Consider the following 19,066-nt stretch of genomic DNA (forward strand, 5'->3'; position numbering starts at 1 on the left):
GATTGTGTGAAAACTACAGCGTCCAATCACCTAGTGACCTTAAAACCTATGTGACTGTTAGCAGGTCTGTTGACACTGCTGGTGTTATTGGTAAATTATTAAACCAAATACAAATAAAAAACACAACATTTATTTTAAATTAATGAAATAAATAAAAATCCAAGCTAAAAATAAAATGCACTAGAACGTTTCTGTTTTGTACATAGAAGCAAATAGCACGATATGTGTAACTACTGTACCTTCAAACATTACTCTACATTATATAATCCGGTAAAGCTTGACAACAACAACAGAAATGATTATGACTTGTTGGATACTTCAACGGAAACACTGCTCATTCACTTTGAATGGGGTGACGTCGAGTGGCAGCGCAAGCACGAGCCAATCAAATCGCATTAAGGCAAATATTCAAATCACGTTTATGCAAATACACGTGCTGCCTGACATCAAACGCCAAACTGAGCCTGGAGACAGAGGCAGCTCATGAACCTGGTACCTGTTCATCTGGTTCTGGAGTTTATTTACTGTCTGCTTCCCTTTAGCACTGCATGGACAGCTAGCATGGCACTCTAGCAAGACAACCACCTATGTGTCTCGAAACTGTGGCTGCAGGTTGCTGTGGTTGTGACAATCACGCCATCACCAGGCATCAGGCACGACCACCGCCAAGCAACGCGTACATGCGAGTGCTACAGTCGCCAATGTTATCACTTCATTTTTGCAGCATCTACCTCCACTTCATCAGATGGTTTTGCCTTGAAGGTTATTGAGCAGCAGTGAAAACTGCTTTGAATAAAAACACGTCACAAATTCTCCCACAAAGACCAGAGCAAATAAAATAAACTGTAAGATGTTATCATTTTGTGTACAACAACTGTAACTGACTGTCTAAAGGTCAGTGTAAATGTGTTGGTGAGTGCACAGGGAGTGGCAGTGCAACACGAGGATGGAGAGGCTGGACTGAAGAGAAGAACACAGCCGACCAGCTGAGAGCTCAGGTTCGCACAGACTGACGCAGCGTCAACCGCCTACACACACACATATACACACACACACTCATGTACAGTTAGATACACTCGTCCTCCTTTGAATTAGTGATGAGGTGCTGCGCTGCTGAATTATTCAGGAGAGCCAAAGAGGGAAGTTGCTGAAACTAAACAAGGTTTTGGCCCAGAAAGGAGCCTGTGACTCTGCGGGGTGAGAGAGCAAACATTGCAGGAGCCAGCAGAGTTGAGACATGTGCCACACCACTAGGCACGCTTCAGGGTGTGGACCGTATGAATGATAGCTTACAGCAATAATATAGGATTGAATTGGTTAAAGTACTGTACATTATTTCTTATCTCTGCTCACTGTTGACATGTTTTTGCACAGCACTTCTCAGAGACACAAAATCCAGCCAATAAAGCAGTTCATACAATGGTGGTGTCAAAGTGTAGCTTTATAATAAATCATAATCATTTAGTCTATATATTATATCCACATACACCCTCATGTACTTAGTTTTAACAAAAGATGGATGCAGTCAAATTAAAGATACAGACCATCATCTAATTTCAAAATGCTAAAAGACTAATTTCAAACTAGATGTAGGTTAGTTGCAAATTTGCCCAATGTGTGACATGAATGGTAAATCTTAAAATTAAATATTTATATGCACAAATTGTATAAATAATTATATGCATAATGCATGAAGTTTAAAGTTATCATGATTTGGAACTGCTAACTTGAACTTCACAGATTTGGACACCAACCGACTGCTTCGATTAGACAATATATATATATGGATATATATATATATGGATATATATATCCATATATATATATCAGCAGCTGACCATCAGCAGCACCAGAAGAAATCCCTCCCGCGTTGGTGGCATGTTAAAACACCCATTAAGTTATTTTTTTCAAATTCAGCATAAACTCAGTAGATACCTCTTTCGCCGTGTGCATTCACGCGACAAGCATACAGTTCTCAGCAGGCGACCTCAACTTAACACCAGGCCCCAAGGTTCTCAGATATTTTTGTACTTTTTTTACACGCAGGCACACAAGCACGCACACACACAGACACACAGACACACACGGACACACAGACACAGACACAGCACACACACACGGGTGAAAACAAAAACAGCCTGCTGGCCTCCTACCTCGTGACAGTCCTGGAGAAACCTCTGAAGTTCCCACTGGTCGTTCAGTCTTTCCAGCCACTGCTGGGCCAGTTCTCTGTTCTGGTTTCCCCTGGAGGACGGACAGGCAATTCTCAAGTCTCAAGGCCCAATAACTAAATATTTAGAACAATTATCCTATATTAAGGTCTGTGTGCATGTGTGCGTGCATGTGTGTGCCTGCGCTTATCTTAATAATTTCTTTTCCACCAGCTGACAATTCTGACAATCAAATCTCTATAGATTCTGTTTTGGAACAATCATTCCCAGCCTACAAACATTTGTAAAGCGGATCGGTTGAAGACATGTGAAGAAGCGAGTGTTGTTATATTAGTGTAGTATTCTTAACTGTGATACAGTTGATGGAGTTTTTCCAATGATGGAATATACTTTTGGATTCATGATTCAACTCTGGATTTAATTTGTCAAACAGTTATATTCTAATCATTACTAACTTTTTGCATCATTTTGGATTAATATTATTGTGTTGGACATGATACAGTATCTCTGCTATCATCACTTTGATTCGGAATGAGGGGAAAAAGGTGCGTTGCTGTTGCCCAGGAATGCACAGATCTTATATTAGTATTTGGAGATAACAGCAAACAAGAGTGAATATCATTTGTTTAAAAGAATCTTTGATTAATGTAAAAATTGTGTTATTATCTATTGTACAAACAGAATATAATACATCACATTGCAACAGTGCTCACTTGTTTGTGTCCATTATAGAAAAATAAATGTCCACTGAGTTAATTCATGTAAAGTAAATCTAAAAAACCATATGCTTCAACTATTGTTGGACACACACACACACACACACACACACACACACACACCACCTCAGCCATCAGACAGATTTCATGGTCAGTTGTCAGTTCTCTTGCTGTGTTTTGTTTCACTAACACATGCGAATCCCAGATTCTTTAGCCGGTAACATTCTTTTATTGTTGTGGTGTGTTTGGACAGCTGCTCCGATCTTTGTGCTTTAAAATCAGCTCAACGCAGCAAGGACAGTAGGAGCTATGTACGTTATTTTTGGTGTAGTTTCCACATGCCATATGCTCACACTTGTTCTCATTAAAAAAATTCACAAAGAAGAAGAAACTAAATTGAATACATGAGATTCAAACATATTGGAGCTTTTAAAAGATATCAATCCTTATTGATGAAGTAAAACAGATTTAATATTTCAGTAAAACGTCTAATCTTCAGAGTGAGTCCAGGCTTTAATCCAACTAAGTTCCTTTTTGTACTACTTCTGTTTACATGCATGTACAGGTATGTGGTACCTGTTGGCGAGTGTGTCGATGCGTTCCCTGATACGTTCAGAGTAGATGTTGCTCTGGCTGATCAGACTCTCGCCGGCCTCGATCACAGCTTTGATCCTGTGCAGGTTCAGCTCCATGGTGGTGGTGAAGTCCTTGTGTTTCTTTATGGCTGCTTCAACCGTTTCCACTGTGGTGGGCAGCTCCACGTGAGCAAGGGCCGATTCCTGGAAGGTGAAGACAGGAGTGGTGAGGTGATGTGTAAGTTCAGGAACGGATCGGGCCAAGTCAGGAGAGTAATAACAAAGTTACAAAGTAAAGAGCCCACAATACACAGATAAATATCACAAGCACAGAACAAATGAGAGATATAATTATTGTTATTATTATCTTGTTATTTTTCTTAAAAACTGCGATGAAGACTCAAATGGGCGACAACCAATTTTAATCTTTAACCTTGTTAGTTTTTGGTTGTGCAACCAACAAACTTTATTGGATACAACATTATTGATTGGTTGATTAATGATAATATTCTTTTAATCTGTCATTTTTTCAAGATAAAATGACAAACATTCACTTGTTTCAGCCTCTTAAATGTTAAGATTTGCTGCTTTTCTGTGTCCTTTGTGAGTGACTTGAACACACACACACATACAATTACATTATATACCAAAGACTGCTATCGGGAAATGAGGAATTTGAAAATACTGTTAGAAAAGAAAAGGTATAAACATGATTCAGTTAAGGTAATACTCCTGACAATGTCTAAATTGTCTTAATTCATATTACTATTCATGCCATGAAAATGTTTGTCAAATTATCTGCCTCATCATATTTTATGTAAGTAATATAATCTAATTTCATTCATGGTACAACTACAATAATTAAATCTAATAAAGATTGAAGTTATGACTGAAAACCTAACACTTGTACAGGACCTTGACAAAATTTAACCAATAAGGAGGATGAATGTATGATTCACAAAAACCTATATGCAAATATCATCATACGTTTTTTGTTAACACACAGGTACACACATACACACAAACAGATTTGGGTTTCAGGAGGCTGCCTCCTGCACTTGATCTAGAGTTACTAGATGCTGCTGCCTCAACAGTTCCTGCTTTACAGTAATATCACATAACACAGAGGCACTCTGCAGAAAGACAGCAGCTGACACCACATACGCGCGCACGCACGCACGCAAGCACACACAATGTTTCGGTGACATATTATATGTTTGTTCCTATCACTTTGCTTTACTGTGATATACAGTAAATGTGTATATAATAATATAATAAAATATACAAATAAAATCACATAAAAATGACAGCACTGTTTGAGTTGCATATTTTTATCCTCTACTGATGTGCAGCTACAGTAAATTCTGTGAGCAGCAGACATCAGAAGAGACCAGAAGACAACAAAAGACGCAAAGGGAATACATAAGCAGAGCAAAGGAGATCTGTGTCTGCGTAAGTGGCAGCCAGACCAGCTCTGACAAACATCACCTTACAGCTGCAAATGAAAACAGCACATCAGACATGTTGCACACAGCAGCTGCCTCCATCTGGCTGTCAAGCACTAGTGAACAGAAGTTTTGGTGCAAAAGTTACTGACGTTAATTAGATTTCTGTGATGCAGTTGGAGCAAATACAAGAGGCTTTGCTACCATGCACATCAGGTAATGTGGTGGTAATACACTATCACATGTGAAGCAGTTCACATTATCACGAGTAGTAATAAAGCCGGGGAGATCGGCAGATCAAGGACACTGCTTTTTTATATTGCCTGGTGTTGGCCATATTTCAAGATTTCAAGATATTTTAAGATTCTTCTTCTGGGGACTAGGAATGTCAATACCAGATTTCAGGGCAATCCCTCCAAAAGTAGTTAGTGAGTCAGTGAGTTAGCTAGTTCTCTAGTTAGCTAGTTAGTTCGTTAATTCATTAGTAAGTTAGGGTTGGGTTAGGGCTACTACTTTTGATCCAAAAGTTGTTGTGATATTTCATGAACCAAAGTCTAAGACTGACTAGAACAACCCGGACGCACGTCTTTTCCTTTCGTGTTTCTTTATTTCACCTGATTGTTGAGGAAGGACTCTGCCTGTTTAACGTCTCGCAGGAACAGATGGAAAATGTGAGCCTGGACCAGTACTTCTCTCCTGCTCTCCCACATCTCCAGCAGTTTATTCCAGCCGACATCCAGCTTCTGGAGCCACTGCTGCAGGGCGGCCTGGGGCAGGGGAGCTTCCTCGGACTCCAGCAGCTCGTTCATGGCCTGCAGACGCTCGTAGTCCTCTTCATACCTGCACGGACAATGACGGAGACCTGATCAATAATTTTTCTCATGAGTTTGTAAGGTCCTTTTAGGAGGATTGTGTTACAAATTGAAAAAGCCTTTTGTTGTCCTTCAGTAACCCACTGTCCTATCTCTTCCTTCAGGGCAGCATGTTTGTTGATAAGTCTCTCGGCCTCCTCCAGGTCGTTGGGCAGCTGGTCCGAGGCAGCAGACGTCTGCGTCTGGACCAACCAGGTTAGGAACGAGTCCAGATCCTGACACGGATGGAGAGAGGAACTGTTAGCCTACGCTGCATATGTCTGTGAAAAATAATTTAAAGCCTTTAATACATTATAAGCATACATAAGTTCCAAAAGATCTTTTATGTCGGTTACAGGACATTATCACAGGAAGGTCGCTGGCAGAGTAAGGTGTCGAGTCAAAAACACGATGTTGCAGTTCCTATTGATAATCAGCAGGAGTCAATCGGAGTGATATATTTCTTCACGTTGTATGAACTATCTCTGTGTACCTGAATGAAGCTCTGCAGTCTGCTCGCCACCATCAGTGAGTCCTCGCAGCCCTGCAGGGTGCGTTTCAGCTCCTCCCACTCCACACTGATGCCATCAAAGGGCACGAGAACGTCCATGGCCCGACCCGTGTGAGCGCTGGCCAGATGCTCTGCCTCCTCCTGCATCGCCAGTCAGAGACAGCATTACAGTGAATCCAGCCTTTTGTTCTGCAGATTTTATCTTCTGTGGTTTCTTACAGTTCACATGGCTAACAAGACTCGGACAAGGACGAAAAACTGAAAACTGCTGAAATACTACTTTCTGCGAATAGGTTTTTGAATTCATGTATCTTTTGTGATGGAAATGATCTAAATTGATTTTTATTCACATTGCTATATGATAGTTTTAAAATGATCCCAACCTTAACATGTTTGTACAGTCAGAACCTTTATAAGTTATATTTGCGAACCTGCAGATGCAGCAGTTTGGGCTCCAGGACAGACAGGGCTCCCTCCATGGTGGAAAGGCGTCTCTGCAGAGCCATGACTCCACCTAGGTCACTGCCCATGTACTGGGTGGCGTCAATGGCTTTTCTCTTGTCCTGAATCTGGGACTTGATCTCGGCACACTCCAGCAGGTAGTTCTGAAGACGCACCATCGAGTGCAGCTGGTCTTTCTTCTGCTCAACCAGCTCCACGATGCTGTTCCACCTGGTTCCACCAGACAGGACAGAGTGACAATGAGTAAAAGTACCAAACAGTCAGTTTGGATCTTTTAAACACTGAAGTGCATGACACAATGATACATTTTCTATAAGTTTAAACTGCAGGACTTTAATATGTTGTTCCAGGTCACAAGATGCAGCACATCTTCAGTAAAACAAAATACTAAAATATATCACAGCTGATGAGATTCAACCATTACTCATGTCTCATGTAATTCTAGATCTAGTGCTGATTATAAAACACATTCGGTCAGTTTTGATGTGACCAGGTGAGATAAGTGAGGTAAATGTCTTATACATGATTCAGGATTTAGTGAAATGACATTAGACCATTTGCATATCTCTGTTTTTTTAATTTAGTTTTGCCCTTGCTGTTATTTTCGATCTTGAGAGGAGATGAGCTGCAACATAATTAAAATTCACTGATATGATGACCTGATATGAACTGTTTATGAACTGGATTTATCTGAGATGGTTTATTCTGTTTGCTCTCCGCTCTGCTGTGGTCTGAGCCCAGGTCTCGTCTGCTCACCATATCGTCATACAATATGTTCTCCTGATCCTGCTCCAGACCAGCAGGTCTCCATACACACATTCAGCCAAGAAACACACACACAAACACACACACACACACACACACACACACACACACACACACACACACACACACACACACACACACACACACACACACACACACACACACACACACACACAGAGAGACCCTTGTGACTGTAATGAGGTAATGGCAGAGTCACAGAGAGGCAGACAGAACGCTCAGCAGGCAGGATGGAAAACAGCTCGGTGACACTGACCTCAGAGCTGCAAAAGTCGTCTTACAGATCAGACCAGCAGCGGTGGTGAGTTCAGGTGGAAATGGGCCTGTGGGGTGGGGGATGGCTTTGTATGTATTTATACAAGGATGTAGTTATTAATAAACTAACTGAAACTGAGTTTGCACACAGCAGAATTTGTTTTTATGCATTTATCTATGGAATAAAGGAAAACCATTGGTGTATTCTAACAAGAAGCATGAAGAGCTTAAAAAAGCACAAAGAAACCAAAAATAGATAGAAATAGAAAGTAATAGTGTCAATATGTAATAATATTGTGTAATAAACTTTTAATCTCTAATTTAAACTGTTGCCACTTTTTATTTGTGGCTTAAACTTTACTTACTTTTTTTAAGGAATATAGATATATCTCTATAAAAAGGTTGTTAGAAAGGTGAAGGTTAAAATGAACTCAGATATAAATGTATTGACTTATTAATGGATTCAGGTTCAGCAGATTACTGTATGTTCTGTAGGTATCTGCTTTACAAAGTGAAAATAATCATCTTAAGTAAATTATGGTTAAAATTTTCCATTTACACAAGATTAAGGTTTTTTGTTAATCAGCATTTTTTAAATGAAATTTACACACAATAACATCAAAACTGTAGTCCAATACCATATCTAAGGTCAGCAAAGATATTAAGATATCATCCTAAAACTGAATTTAATTTGAATTAGTGCTTTCGGGTGGCCTCGTCCTGACAGATGGTCGCCCTGAGTCAAACTCTCTGCCAAGGTCATGAGACTCATGGACACCCGGCCGTCGTGGACACTGCTGCCAGACGTACCAGTGGTCAGTGAATATGACAGAAGTGGATAAAAAAGCCGATCCTATCACAGGGTGGTCTTGGCCGGATGTTACCATTGATTAACATCTTGGCCAAACAGAGAGAGAGATTGGTGCAGTAGATACACAGAAGAGATACTGTACACATTGCTATTTTACATTCACATCTCAGGCATTGAGCTAATGCTCTATTATTACATTTACATCTTGTTATTTATTGTGTTTTTGAATATTGTCCTGGTGCATGTCTGTCATGATCGAAGCACTTTGTGTGTCGGACTGGTCTTGGCTTGCCTGGGATTAGTATTAGTGATGTAGTGGTGATATGTTGTGTAGTAATTGTATAAATTCTTCTATTAGTATTAGCAGGAGCACTTCTGCCTCAGCGTTGGTGTGTTTCATAAAGCTGTAGTGATTGTTTATGTCATGTCATTAGTAGTATTAAAAGTAGATGTAGCTGGTGACAGGCCAGTCTTGTTCCAGTACCTGGAATTGAGGTGGTCTTGACAACCTCTGACCTCTGTAGAAGATGGATGACCTCCATCCAGCAGCTGCTGAACTATCTGATTAACATCCAGGATCCTTCCCATCAGGCTGTTCATTTCCTGGTCCAGACTCTCAAACCTGCAACAAGGGGCATTGGTGCAGAGGGTCAGTCAGAGCTCCTCACTCCTCAGCTATGATTAAAAAAAATAGAAATAACATAAATCACTCATCCTCCGCCGCCTCACCTGTGTGAGACTACCTCCACGTCCTCCAGCCTCTCAGGGATTTCCATCTTATCCAGCCATTGCTCCTTCTCATCAATCCACAGCTCGCAGGCATTGACTTCGCTGAACATGCGGTAGACGGCAAGGGCGTCATGAAGCCACTGCTGTCTGAGCACCGCCACCTCGATCACCTCGGTGTACAGCTGCTCCACCTCTCCCATACGAACCTGCACCTCCTGCATAGAGGTGAGTAGAAAAAGTGCAAGGGGCAAAAATGGGTTTAAAATAAGATGGAGACCCCAACAAAAATTGCTTTACACCAAAAAAGGAGCTTTGGTTGCGGCCGTGTTCTTGGGCCACAACCAGCTAAAATATTGCAACGCGATTGGTTGTACACTCTTCATCGTCGCTTTTAATGGCGGTTTGCAACCAGCATAATAGGCGCATTATTGGCACCTTCTGCTCCGGAGTTTTCCCTTTCCTTTGACAGTGGCAGATATTAAATTGGGCTTAAAAGCAAAAGAAGAGAGATAGATGTAGTGACTTTTATATTGAAGTGCTAATTTGTTTTTGAAACCAATATATTGTTTGTTTTGATAGGCTCCAAGTTGTTGTTTGATGTTAAATGTAGTGTACAATGACAACGAACCCTTACCCTAACCGAATTAAACGCTGCATTTAAAATCAAAGATAATATGTGAGATGTTACGTCGCTGTCCGCCATCTTTTGCATTCCAGGAGATGTGACAATATGCGTGTGCAAGCAGTGAACCAATGAACAAGCTAATTCTTATCTAGTTGTTGGTTCCATGATCTCGGTCTCAGACATGCCTCAAAAAAAGACATTTTGGCCATTCTCCCTCCACCCACCTCCTGTTCACGGTACCGCAGAGGCAGTGCCACCATGTGCTTCCGCAGTGTCACCACATGCATCCGATGTTTGTCGACGGCCTCGCTGACCCCTCTGTGTTTCTTGAGCAGTGACTGAGTAGAGTACTCGTCGTGTCCAAAGTCCTCACTGGAGACGAGGCGGTAGGCGTCCTGCAGCCAGGCCACCAAGTCGTCGGTCTCCGTGGAGAACTGAAAGAAGTTGAGTGCCTCCTGCAGGTGACCGAGACGCTGCGCTGCCTGGTCCTCCAGTCGCTTCCACTCACTCTTCACCTCCATGATGCGCTCCTGGATCCCTGCAGTGCCAAAGCTCTTCTCACTCAGGATCTGCTTTCCTCTCTTCATGGTGTTCTGGGGGATCGGGGCAGGATGGAGGGATAACGTGTTACTCTTAAATTATATATTTAATACTGGATTTAACACTAGATTTAATTTTGACACGTTCATATATTTTTTTTTATAGCAGACAAGTTTTTACTCTGCAGGATTTTTTTCATCGAACTATGCCCATGCTGGCGAATCAGATTGAAAGTAATTTACATAATGCAGAAATACTTGTTTGTATAGGAGATAATAATCAAAGTGAAAATCTGGCAAACAAAATCCCAGAATGAACTTCATCAGGCAGCGTCTAGCACCGAAATGCAGCAAATAAATGTTTAATTGCAAGTTAAACAGTGTGTAGGATTTTGTTTGCAACCTTGGGTGCATTTATCCCATTCCTACGCACATCTCATGAGATACATGTGCAAAGTGTTTTTATGAACTTTTTGAAGTACCAATTAACAAATGCACAAACATTTTGTTTGAAATTGGATGGTGAACATGGTCCTGACTGGCTTTATGATCATTTTATGATTATAGTGACCAGCAAGTATGAGTTCCCAAACCAAGGAACACACAAGGCCAATGTCAGTTTACATTTTCTAGATAACGCTAAAGCAATCGTTTACTGACGTACGTGAAGTTCAGAACAGAAACTCCAGGAACTGCAGATGTTGTGAGAGCAGATTCCCTCACACACAGACAAAAAACAAAAACACACACCTGCAGCAGTGAGCGGTGAGCCAGCAGTTCTCCAGCCAGAGTCTTGTGTTTTTGTAGTAGCTTCAGCACACTGCTCAGGTCCTTCCCAAAGCCCTGAGCTCCCAGGATGGAGCTCTTCTCCCTGATCCAGGCCTCTGACTCCTCCAGCTCCTAGCAGGACAACAAACAGACAAACAAGGTTGAAAAAAATTTAATTTTAGACAAACATTTAAAAACATACAGGCTATACAATCTCAACTTAGCCTTCAAAAAACATAGAAGAAAAATAATCAATACAATTAAAAAATGTAATTAAATAAGTTGATAGCCACAGAGATGGGGAATATGTGCTAATACTTTAAACAAGGACAATGGCACACGTTTTTAAATAGTCTCCATTGATATTCAAAGTATTGCACCTGATCATTTAAACGTAAAGTGACAGAAATAGTTCTCTAAGAGATTAATAAGAGATATAAAGAGGGAAGTTCCAAGTCTGCTAACTCATTTCCACACAGCTGGCCTGTCCTTGTGTGAAGGGTATGTGAATTGGCAGACTGTCGGTTTCATGAATTTAAAGAAACTGTCTTATGCTTCCACTGAAACTCTGATATTTAAAAAAAGGTGTGAAAGGAGCAGGTTTTCACAGGTTCTTTATGAATCCAAAAAACACTTCAGGGGGAGTATAATGGCCCCTTGTCTGTCTGGGAAAGTTTAACACAACCTGTTGAAGCATCCCACCTGAAAAAAGGCCCACAGCTGTCTGGACTCCTCGAGCTCGGCATGTCTTTTAACTGCCAGTTGTTTCAGCTCCTCCAGACATGAAGACACATGGTTAACACGGTTGCAGATCACTTGTGGGTCACACGGTTGGTAACCTGGGAGGCAAGAACAAGAGGTTAAAGGTACAGCACTTCATTCATTTCAGTAGTATAATTTGAGCTGGATTGTCCAAAAAAGAAACATACACTGAGTGTGTAGAGCAGATCACTAATATCAAGTTTCCAAAAAATCTATTTTCCCTTTGAGTCAAGGTCAAATAGCAGAAATCTTCACTTCACTAAGGTCTCTTCAAACAGTCTCAAAGAGGTGGAACATATATACATATAAGCTGTACAAAGGTTAAATACTAACATTGGAAAGCTCTATTGTAATGTTGCAACACTCTTATTGATGCCTAGTACTAATACTAATAAGTATTTTGATCTTGGGATTATAAAGCTAGTGACAGATAGAAATAAAAAGTTAAATGTATGTGTATACCCTCTATAGTGGTAAATTTGAGCGCAGCTGTATTGAGTGTCTCGACCCTCTCGGCCTGCACAGCAATGTCGGCTTCCTGCAGGCTGTGTTTCTGCAGCAGGTCGTCCACCTCCAGCAGATGCTTCCCAAAGTCCTTCGACAGCAGCTGGACCTGGGGGGAAAGAGAAGACGACAGAGATATCTTTAGATTTACTCATTTCATTTTTTTACTAGTATATTATTCTACTCTCTCCTCATTTCTTTTTGTCAGATCAAAAATATGGGCTTTCTGGGTCTTCTGTTTTCATTTTCCTTCTTCACAACCATGCACACTTTACTCTTTCTCCATGTTCCCCCATCTCCACTTTTTATAACTTCTCTATCAAACTACTGATTACATAGTTGGGCCATTTCTCTCATTCTCTCCCTCACACACACCCTTCAATACCTGTGTGTCCTCCATCCAGTCGATCATGTAAACCATGTCCTGAAAAGTCTTCTGCAGGGCCAGGTTCTTCTCCAGGCGCGTCCTCCTCCCGGCTACCAGCTCCTTCAGCAGACCCCACTGACCCAGGATGTTCTCCTTCCGTGCCAAGATACGGCGGATGTCATAGTATCCTTCCGTCTCTATCTCTCCTGAAAGTTCCACCACCACTCCAATTCGCTCTTCGTACGAGGCAATGTCCGCCTCGATGGCCTCATGCTTCTTCATTGCCGCCTCGACTGCTGGTAGGTCATAGCCAAAATTGTCCTGCGAGCGGAGACGAGGAAAATTTGAAACATAGAATGAACGGGCCGAAGAAAGAGTGGTGAAAGAAGTGGGTTAGGGTGATGAGAGAATGCTAAAGAGGACTGTAAACATAAAGATCTAGGTTATTGAATTTTGGTTCAGTCCTGCTCCACCCGCCTTATCCAGAGACCCCCTACCTGTGATACAAGCCTCTGATTTTCGTTGAGCCAGGCTTGTCTCATGGTGGTTTTGTGGTCAAAGCGCTGAGCCAGCAACTCCAGCTTCTCCTGACGAATCAGCTCCTTGCGCAGGGCCACGCCCCTCTCATGCTCTGCCTTCTCCAGCCTCTCCCAGGCCTGGACAGGAAACAACAAAACAACCATTACTGGTTTACTTGTTATAACTGGTCATGTCAACTCACTGAAGGTTTTCAGTGACCTTTTAAGGAACCAGGGACTCAAATAGTGAAATATTCCACAGAAACTAAAAAAATTAAAAACAACAAATCTTGGGGATGTATGACCTTGTTGATGTCTGAGATTAGCTTCCCATCATGTGGCACATAAGGTTTCTGGTTGTTGGCTCTGAGTTTGCTTTGGATGGTGAAGAGAAGGACCTCAAGATTCCCCTTCTCCTGAAACCTGAGCGAATGACAAAAAAATTATTGTTAAGGGATACTGTTCCACAATTATCTGACCTCTTCACTTTCAATATTCCCATCCTGTGTAGGAAACACCGAAAAAACTGCCATACCACGCTCAAAGAAAACTTCCAAAACACTGAGGTCAAAGCAAACACAGAAGCTGTTGCCACAAAGTTGGTCAGGGATTCGGTGCAGGACACAACGCAGCATGGATGCTTGTTGACAGGGAGGTCTAAGGACTCTGGGTAAAGGACAAGTGCTCTGCTAACCTGCTGTCCAGTGTCCCTGCAATCCATCTCTCTGGGGGAGTCTACTCCTCAACACCTGGGTTTTTATCACTGCTTCAAAGCAATATGGTGACATTTTCTAAAAGAGTGCAGAACCATTTGTAAAGATTTACTATAATTTAAATCACATTCAGGACCTTGGTTTATGAAAGGTGTCAACATGTAATGTGAATTTAAGTTTGCACATGGGCTTGTGTCTTGTGAAGCATGCAATCTATGACTGTAATATTTTCGATATCAAATCGAAAATATTGAAAAAATGCCTTATTTCCCATGGTCTAAGGCGATGTCTGAAAAGGTCTTGTGTTGTCCAAACAACAGTTGAAATCCTAACGATATCCTGTCTATTATCATATATGACAAAAACAAGAGGTTGGAACAAAAGAATTTCAGAAATTGTAGTGTTTGCATTTTAAATAAATCACAAGTGAAGTGTTCTGCCTTTTGGACAGGAACACTTGACTCATCCAAAGGGAGTCAACTGAACATTAAACCAAAGTGTAACAAGACGCATTGCATCATGGACTGTGCTCATGTGTGTCAGTGTGTGTCTGTGTGAGGGTGCTTGTGGGTGTCATCATAGCTGCCACTGTGCTTGTGTGACTGTGTGTAGTTCTGGGTTGTTCATAACCCTGATCCTGATGAAGCTGGACAAAAACCTCAAGGCTCAGTGGCTCTGTGTTTGAGTGTGTTTCAATGCTTGCATGCAAACACATCAAGACATGATAGACTTCCTCACTTCCTCTTAAACTGACAAATCTATAACTTTGGAGTCTGATATTTATCATCATGGCTTTGAATATTCACTTGGAAGGAAAAAAAACAACAGTTGCAAGTAATGTTTATATTCTTGACAAATGAATAGCCTGATTATTTTTTCTAGTCATCAAAATGGTTCTCACATTTGAAAGGTGGAAAATATCAATCCACTAATTTAAAGTTGTATATATGTTTTTCTATGTATGGACTTATTGATTAATTGACTGATTGTTTCAGCACTGTAGGTAATCAATTACACAAAATGCTTTTAAAAAAAAACAAGATACCATTTTAAAATGTCACTAATCATACTTGATTGGCTTCTCTATGGTGCAGTAGGTCGTGAAGGCCTGTAGCTGCTGCTGAACTCCGGTCAGTGAGTTGGCAAACTTCTGGTTGCTGATGACTGCAATGGTCTTTTCAATCCAGTCCAGCAGGTCTGATGCCAGAGCCTCATAGCGGTTGACGATTTTCTCTGCCTCAATACAGTTGTCTAGTACCTGAAGAAGATTCAAAGAGGGAGGGTGGGATATAGAGTGAAGAAGAAACAGACAGCGGCAGACACAATGAGAGGAAAGAGAAATGTTCAGAATTATTTTGTCTTTACATTTCTCTATTACTATACAATCAATACATTTTAAGCGATCAATTTATACTTGTGGTTTACCCTGATGACACTGATTTTCCTTCAACTTTCTTTCCTCTTTTTAGAGCATATTTATTACCTTGCCAACCCTCTTGCCCTCCACAATAAGAGCCTTCATCTTGGAGAAGTAGTGGTAGTAGGAGACCACATAGGTGATGATGGATTTCTCATCTGGGTTCTCTGTGTTCACATCTGTGTTGAAGGAAGGTGATGGAGACAGGGAGCAGTTAATATCTGCAAAACTTGAGGTGGGGCCAAAGTGTTAATATTAATCTTGGTGAGAATTAAAAAAATCCCTTCTATGTCACTATTCTAGATAAATCTGTATGTATTGGGGTTTAATTGACGTTAACCGAAAACCAGTCATGCATTCTCACCCTCAGGGTCCAGGAGTTTGGTGAGGCCCAGGTTCTGCTCAGCGATGTTGAAGGCTTGCTGGAGATTATGGGTTGCATTGGACCGTGTCAGCTTGTGGAACTCTATCAAGTCGGGTCTGGAGGGTGAAAGATGATGAAACAGATTTTGTGACGTTTGTATGGCCTTAATCCTGAATCAAACCTATTGCATGCCTTTCCAAACTATATATACACGCATGTTAGTGTATTTTATTTTTTGTCACTGCAACAGTTTTTTTCCCCCAACATAAATTCCTGCAAAACTGAAAAAATCTAACAACTTCTTATCATGTATAATTTGCTACTTTCCAATTTTAGTCATGAGAGGTGTGTTAAAAATTCTTACCTGTGTCTGTGTATAAGGGCGTTGAAGGCAAGGCCGTCTCTCCAGCAGGTGGTGAAGTTCTGGATGTTGACCTCAGGGTACCTGACCCATGAAGAAGCTTTATAATGCAATCCGTGGAGAACCATCGTTCTAACACTCACATACCTGCTGTTCACATCACAATTGAAACAGCTTACAGTTTTCCTGTATATGTAATTCCAGTGCTCACCCTGCGGTCTTCATCTGGCACCAGAGCAGCAGGGCATCCTTGGCAGAGCGAGTTTCTCTGTTGTCCTCTGTCTCTATTTTGATCACCTGGATCTGAGCAGGAACATAACAAAGCAACAGCTCAGCTTTTGTGAGAGAGACAATGTGGAACTACACCCTCCATCTCTGGAGCCAATCCCAGCTGGCATTGGGCGAGAGGCGGGGTTCAACCTGGACAGGTCTCCGACCCATCACTTGGCCGACATACAAAGACAAACAACCCTTCACACCTATGGTCATTTAAGAGTCTCTAATCTACCAACCTGCATGTTTTTGGACTGTGGGCGGAAGCTGAGAACCCGGAGAGAACCTATGCAGATAAGGGGAAAACATGCAAACTCCACACAGAAAGGCCCTGGTTGGTTCGAACCGGGATGCAAAGCGCTAACCACTACATTATTATAAAGCTATAGATATTCAAGTGTTGATAGTAACCATGTGACATTTCAGTCCTGCACATAAGTTCTCTGATCAGCTCAGCTGTATCTCCAACATGTCATTCACAAGAGCAGCACCAGCCCAAATCACGTCACTTGAAAAAACAACAAAAAAATATCTGAGCTGTGACTGAGAGGTCGAACCAGTCTAGAGCAAGGGTCAGAGTCACACTGCCTTTGATAGGATTCCTCAAACCGCAACATGAAAACACACAGTGAGAAAGAATTAACAGTCACACAGACAACAGCAATAAGAGCCGAGGATTTTAGTGCAAAGAACTGCAGAGCCAGAGCAGCGCCTGATGATAGGTGACAGTGACAGCTATTCAGCCAATCACATCACAGTGACATGATCCAAGGTAATTGGGGACCTGACACCCAAGAATCAGCTGCTACCCATGGCATTAGGCACAACATTGGCACGTTTATGTGTGTGTACACACAGACACACACACACACACACACACACACACACACACACACACACACACACACACACTTTGAAACTAGCACAATATGTTATTTCAGCAGAGACTTCATAATTTATGAATAAACAAATAAATAAACTTTGTTACACAATTAATATTTAGTGTAAAACCATTAAAACTCATCAGTGAAAATGACCCAAATCCACTGCTATAAATGATAAGTGAGGCTCAATGAAGTTATTTAACATTTAAAAACAGCTGGTCACAGCTTTACAGATTGGAAGAGATGTTTGATTTCCTCTCTATCATACCACTATAAATAAAATACTTAAAAGGAAGAAACCAGTGTCTACTGCATCATGATAGGCCAGTAACTTGTTAGAAGTGTGTCATTATTGTTGGACATTTAGAAGGATTCAAATAGTAATCACGATGGAGCAAATAATTTATGGATTCAGGCACTAATGTTTTACAGGTAAAAAATGTTCTAAATAGGAAATTTGAGGACATTTTGAGTCCACCACACAATTCACTATTCCTTCATTATTTCAACGGTTTGTCTGTTATGGAGTAAAGTGTGTCTACCAGCAGTTGTCATGCTTCACTGCAACAAACTGAGAAAGGGTAAGAAAAGACAACATTGTGATGCTTAAGTCAATATGTCAGATACACCCACAGGGACTGTGTCCAACACAGGGACATGGCCCTGATTTCAAATACACAATATACAAAGTGCAATATGATGTGGCTTTAGTAAAAAAAAAAAAAAAAAAAACTATAAATATACATAATCTTTACAGTAGAGCTAGATCAATTCAGGCTTATTGTAAACAGCAAGCGAGCGGGCAGTGTGTTAGGTAACCACACACAGAGTATAGTCCACACACATACACACACACAGGACGTGACACAAGGACACTCACCCAATCGTATAAAACACTATAATTGAAGTCACTGCAAATAATAACGTTCTGCTATTATTTGTGTATGTTTCTGTAAATTCAATAGGATTACCTCTTCCTTTGCCTGTCAATCCTCTCCCCTCTTTCCTCTCTCTCCCTGTCTCTCTGTGTCTCTCCCTCTTTCTGCCTGTGTGCAGCTACTGCAGTGGCTCGGTTCTAGCTGCTGACTGGGCAAAGCAAAACTCTCTCTTTCACCACAGAGGAAGGGAGGACAGGGGGGAAAGAGGTGAATATGAGGAGAGACAAAATGCAAGAGGGAAAGAGAACTGGAAGCCATTCGGATAACATTAACCTCTGCCGTTATTGACCCCCACAGTATAAACATCCCTTTTGGATTTGGGATCAAACTTCAGACTCTGTTAGTAGCATAGTTGTGGCTTAATAACCAATTGAGTCGAGACAAAAATCCCAGGCCTGGATCACATGAAAACTACAAAATGTTTCTTGGTCTTAGGCTGATCATCTGTTTTGTTTCCGTTTCAGGTAATCCAAGATATCACCTAGGATCAGTACCCAAAAATATACTATGCCATTTAAAATACAACTGTTCCAAGAGCAGCCAGGTCTCACAGCATGTAAACTGAGAACATTGTCTTAAGTCAAAATGTTACTTAAATGTTACTGGAATGTGAGACAGAGACCTTTTCATGTTTGAACAGGACTAAAAGAAAATTATTGTGATTCTAGTCTAAGATTTAATTAATTCATCTTCACACACACACACACACATACTTGAACATCAG

At 41.2% G+C, this 19,066-nt stretch overlaps 1 protein-coding gene across 1 annotated transcript in view; it reads right to left on the reverse strand.

The window, feature by feature from the left end:
• The window catches only part of LOC118294487 (spectrin beta chain, non-erythrocytic 4-like), a 67,555-nt gene that overhangs the window by 33,484 nt on the left and 15,005 nt on the right, over positions 1-19,066 (reverse strand). Inside the window, exons 6-25 of the mRNA XM_047335637.1 lie at positions 16,459-16,550; positions 16,251-16,331; positions 15,887-16,002; positions 15,589-15,701; positions 15,176-15,363; positions 13,698-13,815; positions 13,372-13,530; positions 12,893-13,195; positions 12,466-12,616; positions 11,944-12,080; positions 11,224-11,373; positions 10,159-10,527; positions 9,310-9,524; positions 9,065-9,202; positions 6,701-6,941; positions 6,252-6,410; positions 5,864-5,994; positions 5,522-5,747; positions 3,464-3,666; positions 2,154-2,244 (exon numbers count right to left, since the gene is read on the reverse strand). Of these exons, the coding sequence (XP_047191593.1) occupies positions 2,154-2,244; positions 3,464-3,666; positions 5,522-5,747; positions 5,864-5,994; positions 6,252-6,410; positions 6,701-6,941; positions 9,065-9,202; positions 9,310-9,524; positions 10,159-10,527; positions 11,224-11,373; positions 11,944-12,080; positions 12,466-12,616; positions 12,893-13,195; positions 13,372-13,530; positions 13,698-13,815; positions 15,176-15,363; positions 15,589-15,701; positions 15,887-16,002; positions 16,251-16,331; positions 16,459-16,550 (3,381 nt within the window). The remainder of the gene's footprint in view (positions 1-2,153; positions 2,245-3,463; positions 3,667-5,521; positions 5,748-5,863; positions 5,995-6,251; positions 6,411-6,700; positions 6,942-9,064; positions 9,203-9,309; positions 9,525-10,158; positions 10,528-11,223; positions 11,374-11,943; positions 12,081-12,465; positions 12,617-12,892; positions 13,196-13,371; positions 13,531-13,697; positions 13,816-15,175; positions 15,364-15,588; positions 15,702-15,886; positions 16,003-16,250; positions 16,332-16,458; positions 16,551-19,066) is intronic.

The sequence above is a fragment of the Scophthalmus maximus genome, chromosome 11 (genome assembly GCF_022379125.1).
Source record: "Scophthalmus maximus strain ysfricsl-2021 chromosome 11, ASM2237912v1, whole genome shotgun sequence".
In the NCBI taxonomy this organism is placed as follows: domain Eukaryota; kingdom Metazoa; phylum Chordata; class Actinopteri; order Pleuronectiformes; family Scophthalmidae; genus Scophthalmus; species Scophthalmus maximus.